Consider the following 18,740-nt stretch of genomic DNA (forward strand, 5'->3'; position numbering starts at 1 on the left):
AGTAACTGCTAAAGATATCAAATGGATGGGTGGGATTTTTTTTCAGACTTCCAAGATCCCCAGATATCAGGGGGATATCATCTGAGAGATGCAAAAGGGGTAAAGGGAAAGGAAGCTGGTATGTCAATCACACCAGCAAATCACCAGCAGTGTGCATGCTTTAATCCATTAATGGGGGATTTATCTGTGATCATAAAAGCAGGTTAGTCAGCCTGGAAGCGTGTAGGTGGGAGGGGGAGAGAGAGAGCGTGGAGAGAGCAAGAGAGAGACAGAGGAAAAGAGGTAAAGAGAATAAATACACTGGTTGAATTGCTGGGAAGCTTTAGGACCAATAATCAGGGCTCTCGGACGAACTGCTCCTGTGAACATCCTGCTTTCTTTAGAAGGAGACCGTGGCTTGGTGCTGCTGAGATACATATTTTTTAAAACCCTCCTCATAGTTTGATAGGCATTCCCAATGCTTTTTGTGCATGTCTCTAAAAAGCGTTGACGTGGAAAGAAGCAGCAGCAGTAGCAGCAGCAGCAGCAGAGAGGAAAAAACTGCAGCTCTTCTAAAAATACTGAGGGCATGCAGGAGTGTGAGCAGGCTGGGGAGGAGGAGGAGGGTGTGAGAGTGCCTCACACCATGTTTTCTGGATGCCAGCTGGGTGCAGTTTTGGAAATGTTCCTCCTGTGAATGGAGGCACCATGAACATTTGGGAAGTGATCCTGGCTTTCTTGATTGTGGTACTCATCCTTGTCTCACTGCTGTCCAACGTGCTGGTGCTGATCTGCTTTCTGTACAGCGCAGATATCCGCAAGCAAGTCCCAGGATTGTTTATCCTCAACCTGACCTTCTGCAACTTGTTGATGACTGTTTTGAACATGCCCCTGACCCTGGCTGGGATCATTTACAAGAAGCCGCCTGGAGGAGACCAGCTCTGCCACATCGTGGGTTTTTTAGAGACTTTCTTGACCACCAGCTCCATGCTGAGCATGGCAGCTCTAAGCATAGACAGGTGGATAGCGGTGGTGTTTCCTCTCAACTACCATTCCAAGATGCGCTACAAAGATGCTGCTCTCATACTGAGCTATACATGGTTGCATTCAGTGTCTTTTCCTATAGTGGCAACTTCTCTTTCTTGGGTGGGTTTCCATCACCTTTATGCCTCCTGCACCCTCTACAACAAGAAACTGGAGGACAGGACACAGTTTGTGGTTTTCACAGGGGTCTTTCATTCTCTCAGCTTCCTCCTCTCCCTCGTAGTCTTGTGTTTCACATATCTAAAAGTGCTGAAGGTGGCACGCTTTCACTGTAAAAGGATTGACGTGATCACTATGCAGACCCTCGTGCTGCTGGTGGACATCCATCCCAGGTAAGGAGATACCTGTGTCCTTGACTGCCAAGGGCACACACTTCTGAGGATACCTGCGGAGAGGCAAGATTATGTTCATTATCAGACACAATTGCCATCCATCTGTAATTCTTTTTTTTTAAATGTAGCACTTGCCTAATTCTAATCTGCATGCTTATATTCTCAGATCTTGTAGCTACAAAATTAATTGCCAATTATATCCTGCAAAGAGCAAAATATGTCATCTAGGAATCCTTGGATGAGTTTGAGGGCTATAGTGGAATCAAAAGGTTTGCATGTGCATACATTTCCTTTCAGGTAGTGTGCTTGAATCTTTGCTGTTTTCACTTACCATGAACAGATTCATCATGCCTGTTCATTAAAGTTAATCAGTAACGTCCATGGGTGTTTGATGAACTGGTTCAGGCTGAAATTCCTTGTGTTCCTTAAAACTGCAGTGGGGAGATAGCACACTAAATACCATTCTGCTTTCTGTGACTTTGTGAATGTCACTTTGGAGTCAAGAACTTTATTTTCCTTGAAGGAAGGATGCCCAGAGAAATAATATTTCCAAAAGAAGCATGAGCAACCAACTAGGTACAAATACATCCAAAATAGCATTGAGATTCAAATTAGTACTGACAAGCAAAGGAGACTTGAGACTTGTTCGAGAGACCTTAAATCAACCCATATTTTCTAGGTATGGGAGTCTCAAGACAAGGGAGGGGAGAGGAAGCAAGCAATGACTAGGATGGGGAGGGATAACTAGGGGGAGGTACAAAAGGGAATGTCACAGAGAATGAAGAAGAAATATAACCAGGGGATCTTTGTAGTGGAGGTTTAGATATCAGATGAGAGAAGATTTGACAGGTGGAATGTCATCTGACTGACTTTGCTAGAGTAGATTTTGCTTGTGGGAGATGAAGGTACAATGGGTTTGTTGAGATTTTCAGTTGGGGGAGAAAAAAGAAGGGAGAAGTGTAACCAAGTATGTGACAGGGAGAAAAAAGGATTCTGGTGTGAGTGGGAATGCATAGATGTGGGGGGTGGGAGAAAAACCTCACCGGAAGAATATAGGAAAGAGAGATGGGTTTAATGAAGGTCCCAGCTACGCGGCAACTCGTAATTTTTCTCTCTGTCTCCCCCACCCCCCTCTCTGTATCTATACATTGATGAGGCAATAGTAATGCGGTGTGGTGGCTTCCTAAAAAGGCTGAGTTAAATTTTGATCATTTAGAACCTGTGGAAGACAGGAACAAAGTAATGTAGCTGCCTATCTTTTCCCTTCACTGTGAGTAATAGCAGCTGGTCAAGGGGGAGGAGGCAGGGAGGCAAGGACTTGATGGGAATATATATAATTTTGCATGCTATTTTCTTTTCTTTTTATTTCATAAAATTTACATACCACTTGATTGTACAAAAAAAACCCTCAAAGCAGTGCACAATAAGTTGAAATAATCACTAAAAAAGAATACAGCCATAATTTGAAGCATACAGAAAGTTAAAACCAGAATACAGTAGTCTATTTTTTAAAAAATAAACCCATACAAACTTTTGAAACATCTGAATAAGCTTGCCTAAATAAGAATTTTTTCAGCAGGCGTTGAAAAGTATACAGTGAAGGTATAGAGAAAGTGAATAGAGATAAGTATTTATCCTTATTTCATAATACTAGAACCCAGGGTCATCCACTGAACAAGAATTATGGGAGATTTGGCATGGACAGATGGAAGTACTTCTTCAACTAGCACATGGTTAAACTATCACATGAAGTAGGCAAGTCCACTAACTTAGATTTGTTTTAAAGGGGGGGTTCAGCAAATTGCTGGAGAATAAGGGCTACTAGTCATAATGGCTATAATATCATGTCTCTGGATGCCAGGAGCTGGTAATCAGGAGTGCGCAGAGAGCAACTGTGCTCATTTTCAACTTTGGGCTACTGAAGGGCATCTGGTTGGTATTGTAAGAAACAGAATGCTGAACCAGAGAGGCTTTTGATCTGATCTAGCAGGATTCTTCATGTTCATATATAAAAATAATATTAATAATAGAATCAGTGTCGTCTCAAGAAAGGGGAAAAAAGGAAAAAAGTGCACAGTCAGATGAAAGAAATAGAAGGTAATAGTATTCACATAACACTTTAGAGCTCAAAAGTCTTCAAAACATTACTTCATAACCTTAGTATCAGCCTAGTAAGGCAGACCAGCATAATCACCCCTATATCCCCTGGTTGCGTGGCAGTGGTTTACCTAAGTCTGTGTACAGTGGTACCTCTGTTAAGAACTTAATTTGTTCTGGAGGTCTGTTCTTAACCTGAAACCATTCTTAACTTGAGGTACCACTTTAGCTAATGGGGCCTCCCGCTGCTGCCACATGATTTCTGTTCTCATCCTGAAGCAAAGTTCTCAACCCGAGGTACTACTTCTGGGTTAGCAGAGTCTGTAACCTGAAGCGTCTGTAACCCGAGGTACCACTGTAGTGAGTTTGTGGCAGAGGTGAGATGCAAACTGGGAGTTGCCTTATCCATATCCCAATATTTTATGGCCCATCTATGCATGGCATTGAAGACCAGTGAATGGATTCAAATTTACTTGGAAATAGCTGTGGGGGCTTAAAAGGGCAGAGGTGAGATACAAACGCTGTAGCACAGCAGGGGGTAGTTGTATCCATCCCTTCAGGGTCATTTCTCCAGTTTAAATCACTATTAGCCTCACTGAGGGAGAGGGAATGAAAGCTACAAATTAATATAAGCACCTGTCTTCACTGTGGCTAAAAGCAGTTGCCAATTTAAATCAGGACAATAGCATGTTTCAACTAACCATAGGACAAACTGCAGTTTGCCTGGATTCAGAAATAGTGCATAGGTGCAGCTAGTCTAAAGTAGAAGTGTAAGCTTCTAAATTCCCCCCTCTGGCTGCACTAGAGGAAGAGAGGAGCTTATTTTTTAGTAAATGCATATCAGATTGTACTTTTTAAAGAGCTGTTATCAAATATATATCAAATACATTCACTGATATTTGATATATATTTCATTTAGCTTGAAAATAAAACTGGGTGGTCTGCGACCAATCAGTATCAAAATAGCAAACGGATAGAGCAAAGTGATAAATAACCAAGTCTCTGAAAAACCAAATCTTTCCTTATGCTAATTTCCTAGTGGATCTTATTTTTACATGGATAATAGGAGTTTATTTTTGAAGTGTAGCATTCTGCTCAAAGTGTGACTTCTGGTAACCATGGTTAATTCCAGGTGTTATAAATTTTACATTCCTTCTCTTGTTAATATGGGAGGCTAATATGCACTATATCACCGTAAATGTCCTTAATTATAGTCTTTCTGTAATACCAGACTCCCTGCATACCACCTAAGGTAAGTTGTAAATCCTTCCCAAAAGTCCTTTTTATAAAGGAAACATTGACCAAATTTGTGCAGCCAGAATGAATGATGTTATGCCAGATGTCAGGATATGTCTCCCCCTGCCCTGCCTCCAGAATTGGTTGTACATCATGGTGCAAAGTCATTTACAAGCCTTTTGTTTAGGGCTATGCAGCAACCGGCAGTTGAGCAATGTTAAGTATAAAGATGCCTTATGGTGCCTTAAATTGGAATGGTCAAAGGAGTTCCGTTCAGTATGACTGGGAGGCATATGGAAGGACTCAGGCAGCTCCAGGTTCACTCAACACTTCTGTCTCCCACTCTGTGGTTTATGATCAGAGGAAAATGAAGAAAACTGATCCTTCTGACTTTCCAAACTCAGATCTCTCTCACTTGTAGCTTTGCAGCTAAGCTCGACGGCATCACCTTATCAAAAACTCCTATATCAACCCTTTCCAGCCTAGTGCCCATCAGACATTAGGGACTACAACTCCCATCATCCCTGCCCAGTGGCCACGCTGGTTGGGGCTGATGGGTGTTGGAGCCCAAAACATATAGAAGGCACCAGATGAGTGAAGCCTTACTTATGGTCTTCCTCAGCCATAGCATGGGGTCTTTAGTGATCACATTAAGGATAAGTAGGTTAGTTGTCCTCTGAAAGCATGACTCCATAGCCCACGCTGCATAAAAGTCAACAAAGCCACAGTGCTCATCAGTGTGTATGGGCCCACGTACACAAGTCTTAGATGATTATGCCCTTATTTTTGCTTTCCAATACTCACTTCATCAAGCTAGCAAGTTTGGACAGGTGGGGTTTAAATGGACTTGGGTTGTCTCCAGTGCTTTTTCTTTCTTTTTTTAAAAAAAGTTTAGGGGTACTCTCATTTTCCTACTTATATTGAAATACTGCCCTCAATGAGGCCAAACTTAGATTCACAAAATGTTTAGGGGTATGTGTACCCCCAGGAAAAAGCACTAGTTGTCTCCACCTTCCAGCCCCCCCCCACTCCACGTAATGAAGCTTAAATCAAAGCTGATCAGTAGGACTAACCTTTTTTGTTATGTGGTGGCATAAATGCCATTGAAATCTGTATGTTTTTCATCACCAATCATATTTCACAGCATTTCTGTGCCTCTTAGGCACATTTTCAGTCCACACCTTGAAGGGAAGTGAGAACAAAGTATATAAATGAGATAACTGAGAAATTAAAAAACCCCTTATGGATTTAGGTTTTGCAAAGGTTGGATTGGATCATTGACATTTTGCAGTATAATGCAGATTTCCTTCTCCATATGATTTGGGAGGCGTTCAATAACACTATCTAAAGTTTGTTCAAACGGGAGCTTTGATTTCACAGGAACATGCAGACAGAACTGTATAGACAGCTAATTATAAGGATCATGCATAAGGAACACCATGAATTCAGATAAACATGGTTTTGAACAGTAGAAGTTCTGCGGTATTTAAATAAAGCAGTAGTTTGAATCTATTAGATTTGCATCTGAGCAAAATCTGATGGTGTGGAGAAGCCCACTTGTGAGGGTCCTCCATGAGTGGTGGGCATCTACTTCCCCTGGAATTTGTTTCCATCTGGTCTTTTACACACACCCACACACACCCACACACACCCACACACACACAATCTTATGGAGTAACTCAATTTGGCTAATCTGTTAGATTTTGCATTTTCTTTCTTCTTTTTTCAAAGAAATCTAAGCGGGAGAAACTGTTTGAGCTAGACTTTACCTACCCTCTTATTTTGCTCCTGTAGATGCTTTGTACCCCAACGCTAAGGGGTACAAACCTAGGGGTGGGTAGAAAGAATGGAAGAAAGCAGGAGATAGCCTTTCCAAGCCTTCAGAATGGTTCAAGGATAAAAGATCCTGGGCTCTTCCAATATGTCTGGAAAAGAACTTGGGTAATGTTGAAAAGCAGCGAGCTTCAGAAAAGGGCTGTGGCTCAATAGTAGACATGTTCAATTTCGTGATGTGTCTGTATAGGGTTGGGAAAGTCTGTTACCTGAAAGCTTCTTCCCATGGATATCTTGGTTGGCCACTGTAAGAACAGAGTGCTGGACTAAATGGGTCTTTGGACTGATCCAGCAGGTTCTTGTTTTGTTCCTGCATTCTTATTTATTTATTTAATTTCTTACCACCCTTAACCATAAGATCCCAGAGCAGGTTACAAAAATAAAATATATCATTATAAAAGAAATAAGGAAATAAAACTGTTACAAAACAAGAAAAGTATAGAAACAATTAAAAACAGCTCCATACAAAAATAAATAAATAAATAATCTATATGTAAGAATAATAGTAAATAATAAGCAAACAAACAAACAAAATAATCCATATGTATAAACAAGCAAACATAGTTCCAATGCAGCTATAAAGATTACTTTATAAAACTTCATTAGGTGCCCAGAGAATTTATGCTGGAGATGTAATGCTAGAGCTGCGTACGAAACTCAGAATTTTCTTGATAGAAGTAGTTCATGAAACAGAAGCAATTACTGGTTTTCTCCTGCGAACGAACTTTCTAGCTGGCCAAATGAGAAGTTGAGGATTTAGTTTTACCAGAAGACAGAAAACTAAATTCATTCATGATATGAAACAGAGAACTAACAGTTGATCTGAACGCTGTGAAAATGCTTTTTTAAAAAACGTTTTGAAAAATACATTGAATTTTGCATAGCTCACTTTCGCCATCTGGTGTCACATTTGTACAGTGCACTTTACAACACATCTAAGATGTTGTATTTGCTGCTGTGTAGCTGAGTCCTGGGTCTGAGGCACTTGCCCAGAGGCACCAATGAAAGCCTTCATGGGTGTGGTTCCTGTGTCAAACAATCTCTCATACATAAAGGCTAGCTGAAGACACAGCAGCCACATGCAGACTTCACCATGTGTACACTCACTTTTGTTCAACAAGGCACTTTCCTTACACCTGATGAAATTCTTTGTGCTACGCAACTATGAAAAGCACAGGAGCCTTGTCTTGCTTTCCACCAGCAGTTTACAAGCTGTCTTAAAGGGCAGGCCCACAGAGAGCACATTACAGTAGTTCTAACTGGGTGTTGAAGCCAATTGCACAATAATTAAACATGTTATGCCCGGCCACTAAGAGTTCTTGCGAGGAAAACACCTGCAAAGACTTGGCTATCCAATTAACACTTGTGTGGTTTTCTTTTTCTTTTTCTAGTTATGTTTACGGCACTGCCAAAATACAGGCATTTTGTGCAGCTTGAGCAGAGCAAAAGGAAAGAAATGTCACATATTAACAAGATTATGTTCTCTAGCCAGTCTAAGGAGCAAAACATGGATGCTAATTGCCATGATCTTGTAACCTCCTTCTTGAACTAACTTCATTTATCGGAGTTTTCAGTGTGCTCCGGCTAGCCAAGTGACCTCAGCTGCCACAACAGCTCTTCTGCATTTTGTACTTCCTATTTTAGACAGAAAAAAAGAAATCTGTGACCATCTCAAAGGTTCATTTTATTTTTGTTACACAAGCCTATTGCTCCGAGAGATGATAGCATCTTAAACTATTCCAGGCCTAAAAAGGAAAGTCTATGAACCCTACCCCCTTTGAACATTTACGCAGCATAGATTTCAAGGAGATGCAGGAAAAAATGAAAATGGTTGCATCACTCTTTAGAGAGGTGCAGAACAACCCTAACCCCTGATCTGTGCAGCTGCTTGGAGTTAGTTGATGGGACCTTCATAGGGTTCTGCTAGTGTAGGGATGGGAGCTGCTGCACTCACTGAAAGTGCATTGGTGATACAATCTCTGGTCTTTCCCATAAGAAGTCATAAGCCTGCTGGATCAGGCATAGGTCGGCATGGCATTGAAGCCAGGATCGGTACATCATTTCACAAACCCCACATTGATGGGTCCGCTAGGCTTGCTCCGCCCCAAACCCATTCCATTGGAGTTGGCCAGTGCAGAAACTTGTCAGTGTTCTGCCCGGACACTGAGGTCCAGCTCCGAGGGCCTTCTGGCAGTTCCCTCACTGCGAGAGGCCAAGTTACAGGGAATCAGGCAGAGGGCCTTCTCGGTAGTGGCGCCCAAGGGCCTTCTCGGTAGTGGAACGCTCTCCCATCAGATGTCAAAGCGATAAACATCTACCTGACATTCAGAAGACATCTGAAGGCAGCCCTGTTCAGGGAAGTTTTTAATATGTGACATTTTAGTGTATCTTTCATCTTTGTTGGAAGCCGCCCAGAGTGGCTGGGGAAACCCAGCCAGATGGGTGGGGTACAAATAATAAATAATAATAATAATAATAATAATAATAATAATAATAATTATTATTATTATTATTATTATTATTATTATTATTATTAAGGGACCCCTGACCATTAGGTCCAGTCATGACTGACTCTGGGGTTGCGGCGCTCATCTCGCTTTATTGGCCGAGGGAGCCGGCGTACAGCTTCCGGGTTATGTGGCCAGCAAGACTAAGCCGCTTCTGGTGAACCAGAGCAGTGCACAGAAATGCCATTTACCTTCCCGCCGGAGCGGTACCTATTTATCTACTTGCACTTTGACGTGCTTTCGAACTGCTAGGTTGGCAGGAGCAGGGACCGAGCGACAGGAGCTCACTCCGTCGCGGGGATTTGAACCGCCAACCTTTTGATCGGCAAGTCCTAGGCTCTGTGGTTTAACCCACAACACCACCCATGTTCCATTGGAGTTGGCCAGTGCTGAACCTTGCCAAAACGTAAGCCAAAAAAGCAAGGTCTCACTGGGCAACCAAGTGCAGATTCCAACCAGGTAGATACCCCAAACCAAGCACGGGGATGCCAATCAGGTTGAGAGGGAAAACAAATCCCTTCTGGCCCTGACAACCGGCAACCCAAAATTGTTCAGGGAAGGCTTTAGCCCGAGGGGAGGTGGGCGGGAAGCTCTCAAGGCAACATGGCCCTGAGCACCAGAGGAAGCAGGCTTATATAGTTTTTCCCTTCCTTTTGCAAGGGTTCATGGGGCAGCTATTTTCCCCATGAGCCCATTGCACGGGCAAGATACTCACAAATAAGGCAGCTTGGCAAGGTCTATACTCAGATTCCTCAGGATATGAACCACTATATCCTATATGAACCGTCCAGTCAATATTGTAGGCAGACGTTTGCTTTGAAGCACAGCATGGACAAAATAGTAAATAGCGAACCAAATCATCTATGCAGGCATGTCCCTTTCAGGAGCAATATATACATGTTTACAGGAGTCATATTCTGAAACAGGTAACGCCTGGGTCATCTGCTCTTAAACCTGGCCCAAGCATTCATAATTTACCCAAAATTAACAAGTCTGTTGCAGCTCATTCCAAGAAAAGCTACGTCAATCAGGCAAAATGTGATCTGTTAAATTATCTATTGCACAGAGACTGGCTTGGGAATAATAAGCATAGCATATATATTTTTCTACCTCTTTCCATCAATGTGCATCATCAGTGTGCATCATCAGTCATGTAGACATTTCTTGATTTAATCAGCGGAGTAAGATTCTGGCCCTACACATTGCCCAGACATATGTTGCAAGTGTCCACAGTCTTCCTGCAAACCTACTCAAAATGTACTGAGATCCAATTCTGAAAGGAGCAGCTCAGGGGCAGCAATCTATTATGCCATCACACCTAAAGAAATGACTAATGTAATACATGTGACTGATTTAAAGAGTTGCATTTAACCCTATTTAAATGTCAAAGGCAACCTGAACTAAAAGGCTTGATTCTCTTCAGCTACCTTTCTACTCTGCGTACAGAAATAGCACTGATTTCAGCCAAGTGTTTTATCAGGACATCGTGGCTATTTTAAGACCCTAATAGCTTTTCACATGGCTGAAAACAGCTCAGAATTGGCTCAACTCTGGACCACCTCAGGCCAATTGCATGCTATGTATATTCAATATTCCTGCACCAAATGTAGCAACATAGAAATCATATACACTATTCAATCTCCAAGGTGTTTTTGCCCCTCGTGGCTCTTCAAATAACATCCCAAAGAAAGAAGTCAGACATGGTAGTGTTCATTTAGCAATGATTAACAGAAATATTAAATGAAAGCATTAAAAAACCCAGTTCATTTGGACAGCACAATAATATACGATGATTTATTATTTAAGTATTCAAAATTCACAGTGCTCTGCTCACAGCCAAGTCTCTTCTTTTGTCAGGCGTGTGCAATTTCTAACCTATCAACCTGGCCATGGTCTTCCAGCGATGTATGACAGCCTGAGGGGAGCTGGATAAATGTTCAGATTTTGCAGATTGCAAAGCAAGCATGTAGGCAAGGACACCACAAAATACGGCTGGTTGGGGTTATGGTCTCCACATCTTTAACCCTAAACCTCATTCAATACTTTGCGTTAAGGCCAAAATTCATGTGACGTTAAATGTGTGTAAGTTTTTAAAGTGCATGTTTTTATTCTTTAAATAGCAGTCATGAGATGAGGGGAGGAGAACCACAGTATGTAGGCCAGGTCAATTTATCCCTTTCCCTTGATGCAATGGTACCATCATTGCATATCCTCCAACATTCCTCGGATGAAAATAGGGACATTTCTCCCTCATTCCTGCAACTGACCCTCCTCAACCCTCCATTTTTTCTCTCCCCCACCTTACAGAGCATTTCTAGCACCACCACACCAATGGGAAACAGCACACCACTCTGAGAAAACCCCTTAATCCCGATTTTTATTTTATTTTATCCTATGGTAGTTTTACAAAAAGAAAAACACATACCAATAAATAAACTTTAGAAAGGGGAAAGTTTACAAAGGATTTTTTAAAAAAATAAATAGATGAATAAATAAAGACTCCTTGTGCTACACTCCCCTTTCTTCCTGCCCAGGGCAAGCCTGCTCTCTTCCTGCACCTCAGAGCTGGCCAGCAGCAGAGCAAGCCAATCGGGTGCCTGGGGCGGCGTGTGTGCCCTGTGCCCAGGTGTGGGCCAGCCGGGGCAGGACACACTGCAGGCCCTCCAAGGAGTCTGCCTGCCTCCTCCCAGCTACCCTACAGCTGACGAGGAGGCAGCAGGTGGATCGTTTTGTCCAAGAGAGAAGGTGGGCAGCTTGTAGCCGCCACATCTTCTGCCACTGGCTCATCCTCCTCCTTGAGCTTGGAGGTGGCACTGGCAGGGGGAATAGGGACATACCATGGCCAAATCAGAAGCCAGGATGCCTTTCATGATTCCGGGATTGTTCCTGGAAAATAAAGACACTTGGAGAGTATGCCAATTTCCCCTCATACCAATTAAATAAGTTACTAGCAAGCATCCAGGGTCTCACTGGGCAACCAGGGTGGGGCATGCTATAGCTAATCCTCCCCCTGTGCTGCTTGTGGAGGAGCCCTCTACTATGCTTACAGGCATGTCTTCTACACACACCTGCACACCTCAACCTTTCCCCCATGCAGGCCAGCAAGAGGCATTATCAGACTTCAAGGACACATTCCAGAAAGGCAAACACATTTGGTGCACCAAGCAGGGCCAATGAATGGTGTAGCTTGGGAAGAATTCCAAGGATGAGACAGAGAATTCTGGAGGGTTATAGTCAGCTTTCAGGTTTGGTTTTCCCCACCCCTGACTAAGCAAGGCCATGTGAGCTACTTTGCTCCCCCTCAGCCCCTTTTACTGTGTCAGCGCTCTTTGTTTTTGTGCATCTTCAGGCAAACGCCTGAGCATGGCTTCTAAGTCAAGGTGATGAAATGCTGTTTGAAATGATAATTTGCATTCATGTTTTTATGTCAAAAAACAGTGTAAGAGAGCGATGCCTAGAAGAACAGAAGAGGCGGAGACAACGAGCAACCAAGAAGATCAGTACATTCATTGGCACTTTTATACTCTGTTTTGCGCCATATGTAATCACAAGGTAGGTTTAAGTTCATCTTTTCTCATTTCCATCCGCAGCGCACTCCTGTTATTTGTATCAGCAGACGATTAAACTTCTGCTTGTCAAAATTATGCTAAGCATTTTTCACTGTGCTGAGAAGCGTTGCCATCTTAGGCGCCCGCATTTTATGGTCCCAACTGTGGCCAAAGATTTGTTAGTGGAAGGGATCAAATCCAGCATCCCAGTGGGAAAGTCTTTGATATGGATTAAGGAGAATACAGTGAGACTCTCATCAAAGAAGATCACATAGAATTCAGAATGTTGTCCGCACATTTCAGTGGGTATGTTGTGCTGTGCGATGCAGAGCAGATGTTCTGGGACACATGGTGGCTACTTTAAATTAATGCACACAGATGTGCCAAGTTTACAACAAGCATTTGAATGAAGGGACTGCCAGCATTTTCTGAGTCCTGGTCCTTATTATCAAAATGGCATCTTCCATGCATAAGGGGAAGATATCATCAGTTTTAAAGAAACTCCAAGTTTTGCCAAAGTACAAAACCAGCCCAAAATGTGCTTAATAGTGACAGAATACTAATGACTTGTTCCACGGTGTATGATGGATGGATGGACAGAAAGCTCAATGGGAGTGGTAACGCAAGAGAATATACTGAACAGGAGAAGAGCTTACTGCATGGGTTTTCATTCAGGACCCACGGTATCTGATTACTATGAGGTAGAAAAATGTAATCCCAACACATTTTTCTTGAAAAAAACACCCATGAACAGAAAAGACTGTTTGGGCAATTTAATTCTGATAATATCCAAGAGCCCTTTGAATTTTGTCATTTACTGTATCTACTCTCTTCCACAATGTTTCTTGGCCCCCTTCAGCTATAACTGGTGATACCCCTTTTTTGCACACCACCCCAACATTTAGAAGCCATTGTGGAATAACATTTGAGGTTGCCTCTCCATATTCTTAAGATGCATCAGTCTTATGAGAAAGGTTCATCACAAACAGGTCATGTCACAGTTTTTCAGACCTGGAGCTACAAAACCAGTATTGCTGTTCACAGCTTATTCCTGATTAATAAGTGCTAGAAGATGCACAACAATGTTAATTTTGAATGACAATTGTGAAACAAATAAATAATAGATATTATGACATTCCTTGTTGAATTATGAACATTTTTGCATCCAGTATCAGAGAGGTTCACAGAAACCCCTGATTGTTGCTATGTTGCAGGCAAGAAGCAAGAAGGAAAAGGGGAAAAAACAACCTCTGCATTTATAAACCTCACTCAAAATTGGCCTGGTGGAAATGAATTATTGAAATGTGGATTACTGTGCTTCAGAAGCAACATAAGAGGGAATGAGCTAAAAGGCTATGTTAGCTTCTCTGAACATTTGGAATGTGTTGATTTATTTTTGACCAAGCGCTTCATGGAAAAAATGATAATATCTTGGCACCCATTAAACTTGGAGTGGGATTAACAGCAATGTTCAGCGCCCTGATAAAAGTCAAGACCGTAGGAAGCTTGTCACTCACCTTTCTTCCACTTCCATTTTTTTTTTTTTAGTAGATGGATACTCAGAAGTGCTTATTAAATAAAAATCAAATACTTGGAGGGGGGATGTAGTTCAGCAATACAGCATGTGCTTGTCTGGTTGAAAGCGCTTTGGCTTGCCTTGAGCAAGATAAAGCAGCTAACACTTTTAATAAACAATTTAATAAATAATAATGCTTTGTACCCAAGAGGACCTAGATTCAATCTTTGGTATCTTCAGGTTGGGCTAAGAAAGATCCCTGTCTGAGACCCTAAACAGCCACTGACAGGCAGTGTAGGCAGTATAGACGATACTGGGTTAGATGAACTCACAGTCTGACTCAATATATGCTTAATATGTCCACATTCAAGGTCCATTGATTCTAGTGTGAAAGACTGCCCCCCCAGTGGGTTAGCTGGTTCAGGATATACACCCAATGCTTATGCCAAAACCTACTGATATCTGTAATCAACAATATTGGGGCCATTTTGATCCCGTGCTTGTGATCCCTTGTCATTATTTCTCCTTATTTCTCATTCTCTCTCCCCATCCTGATGGCCTGGGCACACTGTGCCTGGTTCCGTAAATGACACCTGCATTTGGATAAGCATCTAATTTAAGTCCATGAGCATATGCTTGTGCACGTAGAGCTAATTTTCTCAATTAGAGTGCAAATATATAAATTATATCCAGTGGGATATAAGACACAGACACAATTTAAAAATAAAAACATTATCAGTTGTATTTCCAAGTGTTGTATGGTATGAAAATTTGAGGGGAAAGGAAGGGCACTCAAGGAAATGTAGTAATAAGTGTCTAAACTCCCCCTCCCCTTTGAAGGCCATTTCTTCTCGATGTTCTTTTATAAAAGGTTGGTTGGAATTCATAACATTGATTGATAGCAAGTAAGATATAAACCACTTTGCATCTTAGTGTTTCAGGGTATTCACAGAGCTTTCATCAACTTCCATCAGAATATCAATAACTCTACCTTTCGAGCGGGGAAAGTATTCAGATAGCAATGAGAGTATGAATTATGCTTTTTCCTACATTGTGACTTCCTTAACCTATTCAGTGAAAGCCTTTCTAGAAAAAAAAACCACAGAATGGCCTGCATAAATTGAAATGCTTCTTAATGGAGATCTTACACACAAGAGTGGCACTCATAGCATGTGACAGAAAAATCCCATCTGGAATCTGACAGAAAGTAATTATAAGAAAGTGGAACTAATTGTTCACTTTAAAATCAATAGTATACCATTACCTTCAAATGTTCCCCTTGGGTAACAGTGCCTATAAATAAGCTCAGCTCCTGCGTCCATTCTGATTTACCTCTGCACTAGCAGTAATGGTGTGCAAGGGGACTAGTGTTCACCTAGGGCATGACTCTTCCCTACACAGGTGCAACATCTATGTGGGGGAAGGATCCACAAGGGTTCAAAAGTGTCCTGTTTTCTTCTCTCCTCCCCACTCTCAGTTTATATTAAGATGACAAGATAGGGGGGAAAGCATCAGGCTCCCACCCCTTAAATGCTTGTGAAGAAGAAATTGAACAGGCGTACCTTGCCATACAAACTATTAAAACAGCAGAACCCTGTCCTTGTTCGTATCTGGCCACTGTAGTTTATGTAGGCAAGTGCACACTCCAGCAATTCACTAGGTCAGCCCAGGATAGAGAACATTGTCCAGTTCAGAGGGTCCTCAGAATTACTCCTTGAGTGACATATATATGTTCACAGAGACAACATTGCTATGGGGATTTTTCAGGAAGTATTAGGAGGTGGGGGGTTTCAAATACCTGCTTCCCCACAGGTCCTGATGCCAATCTTGAAAATTGCATATGGATAACCAGTTTCAAAATGCCATTTCTGAAATTCACTGCTCTTCGTGCTAGCTTGCCTTTTCAGAGACAAGCAAAACCTCCCCCCCCCCCATCTCCAACAGAAATTGTTTTGTTTTAGTCTCGTTTTTATTATATGTTTTTGGTATCTTGTATAGTGTTTTAATTAACTGAAGCTGTCTTGGTTTTACAAAGATAAGCAGCATATTTTAAATGAATAATAAATGTGCTCCTTCACATGGGAATTATTTCAAATGCAATTGAGTCAGCTATACCGATTTCTCTGGATAATCTTTTTCTTGAAATAAGGAAAGGTACATTTATAGAGATGGCTGCAACTATCTCCCTTAAAATAGTCAGTCCCCAGTATGGTTTTCCTATGCAATTATGTACTTGAGTAGATAAAGAGAGAATAAGCACAATTTGTTTGTATGTGCTAACTATATCATGTTGGTGATGTAGGTATTCAGATATAAAAGTATGGGTGGTTTTTTGGTTTTTTATATCTGTACATATACAATCAAGTTAACTAAATGTCAGCTTTCCACAACCTCATGTCTTCCAGTTGTTGAGTCCCATCAAAACCCAGACAGTATGGCAAATAGACAGGGACTAAGGGAATTGTAGTCCAAAGCATCCAGAGGACACCACCTTGGGGGTGTCTCCTGTATTTTCAGAAGCAATTTAGCTAGACTGGTGACTGGGAGTGGCTGCCGAGACCATATAACACCAGTCCTGAAAGACCTACATTGGCTCCCAGTACATTTCCAAGCACAATTCAAAGTGTTGGTGCTGATCCTTAAACCCCAAAATAGCCTTGGCCCAGTATACCTGAAGGAGCATCTCCACCTCCATCATTCAGCCTGGACATTGAGGTCCAGCTCCGAGGGCCTTCTGCTGGTTCCCTCCCTGAGAGAAGTGAGGTTACAGGGAACCAGGCAAAGGGCTTTCTCGGTATCGGCGCGCTCCCTGTGGAACGCCCTGCCACCAGATGTCAAGGAAATAAACTATCCGATTTATAGAAGACATATGAAGGCAGCCTTGTTTAGGGAAATTTTTAATGTTTGATCTTTTATTGTGCTTTTCATATTGTCTTGGAAGCCGCTCAGAGTGGCTGGAGAGGCCCAGCGAGATGGGTGGGGTATAACTAGTATATTATTATTATTATTATTATTATTATTATTATTATTATTATATACCAGATGCTGTGGACAAGCAATAACTATGGGCAATTGTAGTATTCTCAGAGGCTTTAATGCTGGTGGGAATAGAATGTTTGAATTTTGGTCTAATTAGGAGGTTCTAGTCCTTGATATGTTTATCTGACAATCATATTTACTCTTTTCTTGACAGACTGGTAGAATTATCATCCATAGTCCCCATCAACGCACACTGGGGAGTTATTTCCAAGTGTCTGGCTTATAGCAAAGCTGTTTCAGATCCCTTTGTGTACTCTTTGTTACGACACCAGTACAAGAAGACATGGAAGGACATAATAAACAAGATGCTGAAAAGGAGCTCAATAAATTCATCAGCCCTCACAAGTGAATCACAGAGTCGAAACATTTTGCAAGCAACTGATTGAAGAGCTGAGGTTAAACTATTTATTCAATGTAGCCTAATACTGGAACAGTCGAGGAACAATAGCTGGTGCCATTAGGATGATCAGCTGACAATATTTTGGAAAGCCTGCCTTTTAAGTCTTCAGCAACTTAGGTAACGAATTTCATAGCAAAGTTGGCTGCCTTTTAGTACTGATATCTTTAGTACTGATAGTATCTTGTTTGCAAAGATCCCCACCAATTTCACAAAATGTGTGGAAAAGCAACATTCTAACCTCAAGGGGGTTTAGATATGGATAATGATAAGAGATTGTGTTTACATATTTCCCCACCACCACCCAAACAAACAAAAAACTGGATAATATTTGTGCCAGTTTTGATGTGTGGCAGCAAATTGACATCTGTGACCATGCCAACTATGCGATCAGGTGAAGACAATCACTCCTAGTTTTTCCTGAGATTGCCCCTACTTAGTCACACATACCTAATTACACATAAACCTGTTAAGATAAAACTCTTAGGCTGCAATCCTATACACACTTACCTGGGAGTAAGTCCCACTGAACATAATAGGATTTATTTCCGAGTAATGATACATAGGATCGCATTCTTGGTTTGCACTGGTTTTCTATGTGCAGAAGGAAACTACTATTGAGCCATGGCTGCGTTTACATTTGTCAAATGACGCTCTTGCCTGTGGTAGGCTGCAGAACAATTGCTTTCATACATCAAAAGAGACACAGCTTTGTGACTCTTAATTTCAGCTACTGATTGCACTGCTTCCAGTCTGCAGACTTATGGGTCTTGGTGACCCACCATTCAAATGGTTGACCACCAATAGATTAGACGATATAGTCCATAGTCTGCATCTGTTTGGGGAGAAATGGGATATACTTGCAGAAGGAGTACAAGTCTTTTCACAAGACACTTCTGATGCTCCTCAGTTGTGTGTTAACAAAGCTATAACAAAACAGTAGGAAGCTGTGTCTCACTTTGCCCAAAATGTTTCCATGTTGTAATGGTTTTCTGACTGTGAAAATACCTAAAGTGTTGTTGCATTTAAAGTGTCAGTGTCTAATGTCCGCAGTGCTCTGGCTTGCGTAGGCTGCTGGCAGTCTAGAATGTAATGCTCTTCACAATGCAATAGCTAACTTTGTTTTCTGTCTGATCGTGACGCCCTGGTTGGTTGCTTCAAGAACGTGTACAGAAATGTTGCATAGGTTTCCTTAATCAATTCTCAGAACTA

At 41.7% G+C, this 18,740-nt stretch overlaps 1 protein-coding gene across 1 annotated transcript; it reads left to right on the forward strand.

Annotated features, from left to right (window-relative positions):
• Nucleotides 1-250: 250 nt before the first annotated feature.
• GPR26 (G protein-coupled receptor 26) lies at nt 251-18,103 on the forward strand. Its single transcript, XM_081912400.1, has 3 exons — nt 251-1,355; nt 12,467-12,580; nt 17,286-18,103. The coding sequence occupies exons 1-3, from the start codon at nt 637-639 to the stop codon at nt 17,515-17,517; spliced, it is 1,065 nt and encodes a 354-aa protein (XP_081768526.1). The 5' UTR covers nt 251-636; the 3' UTR covers nt 17,518-18,103.
• Nucleotides 18,104-18,740: the final 637 nt, after the last annotated feature.

This window comes from Podarcis melisellensis (assembly GCF_964234715.1).
Source record: "Podarcis melisellensis genome assembly, chromosome: 5".
NCBI classification, from domain to species: Eukaryota; Metazoa; Chordata; class Lepidosauria; order Squamata; family Lacertidae; genus Podarcis; species Podarcis melisellensis.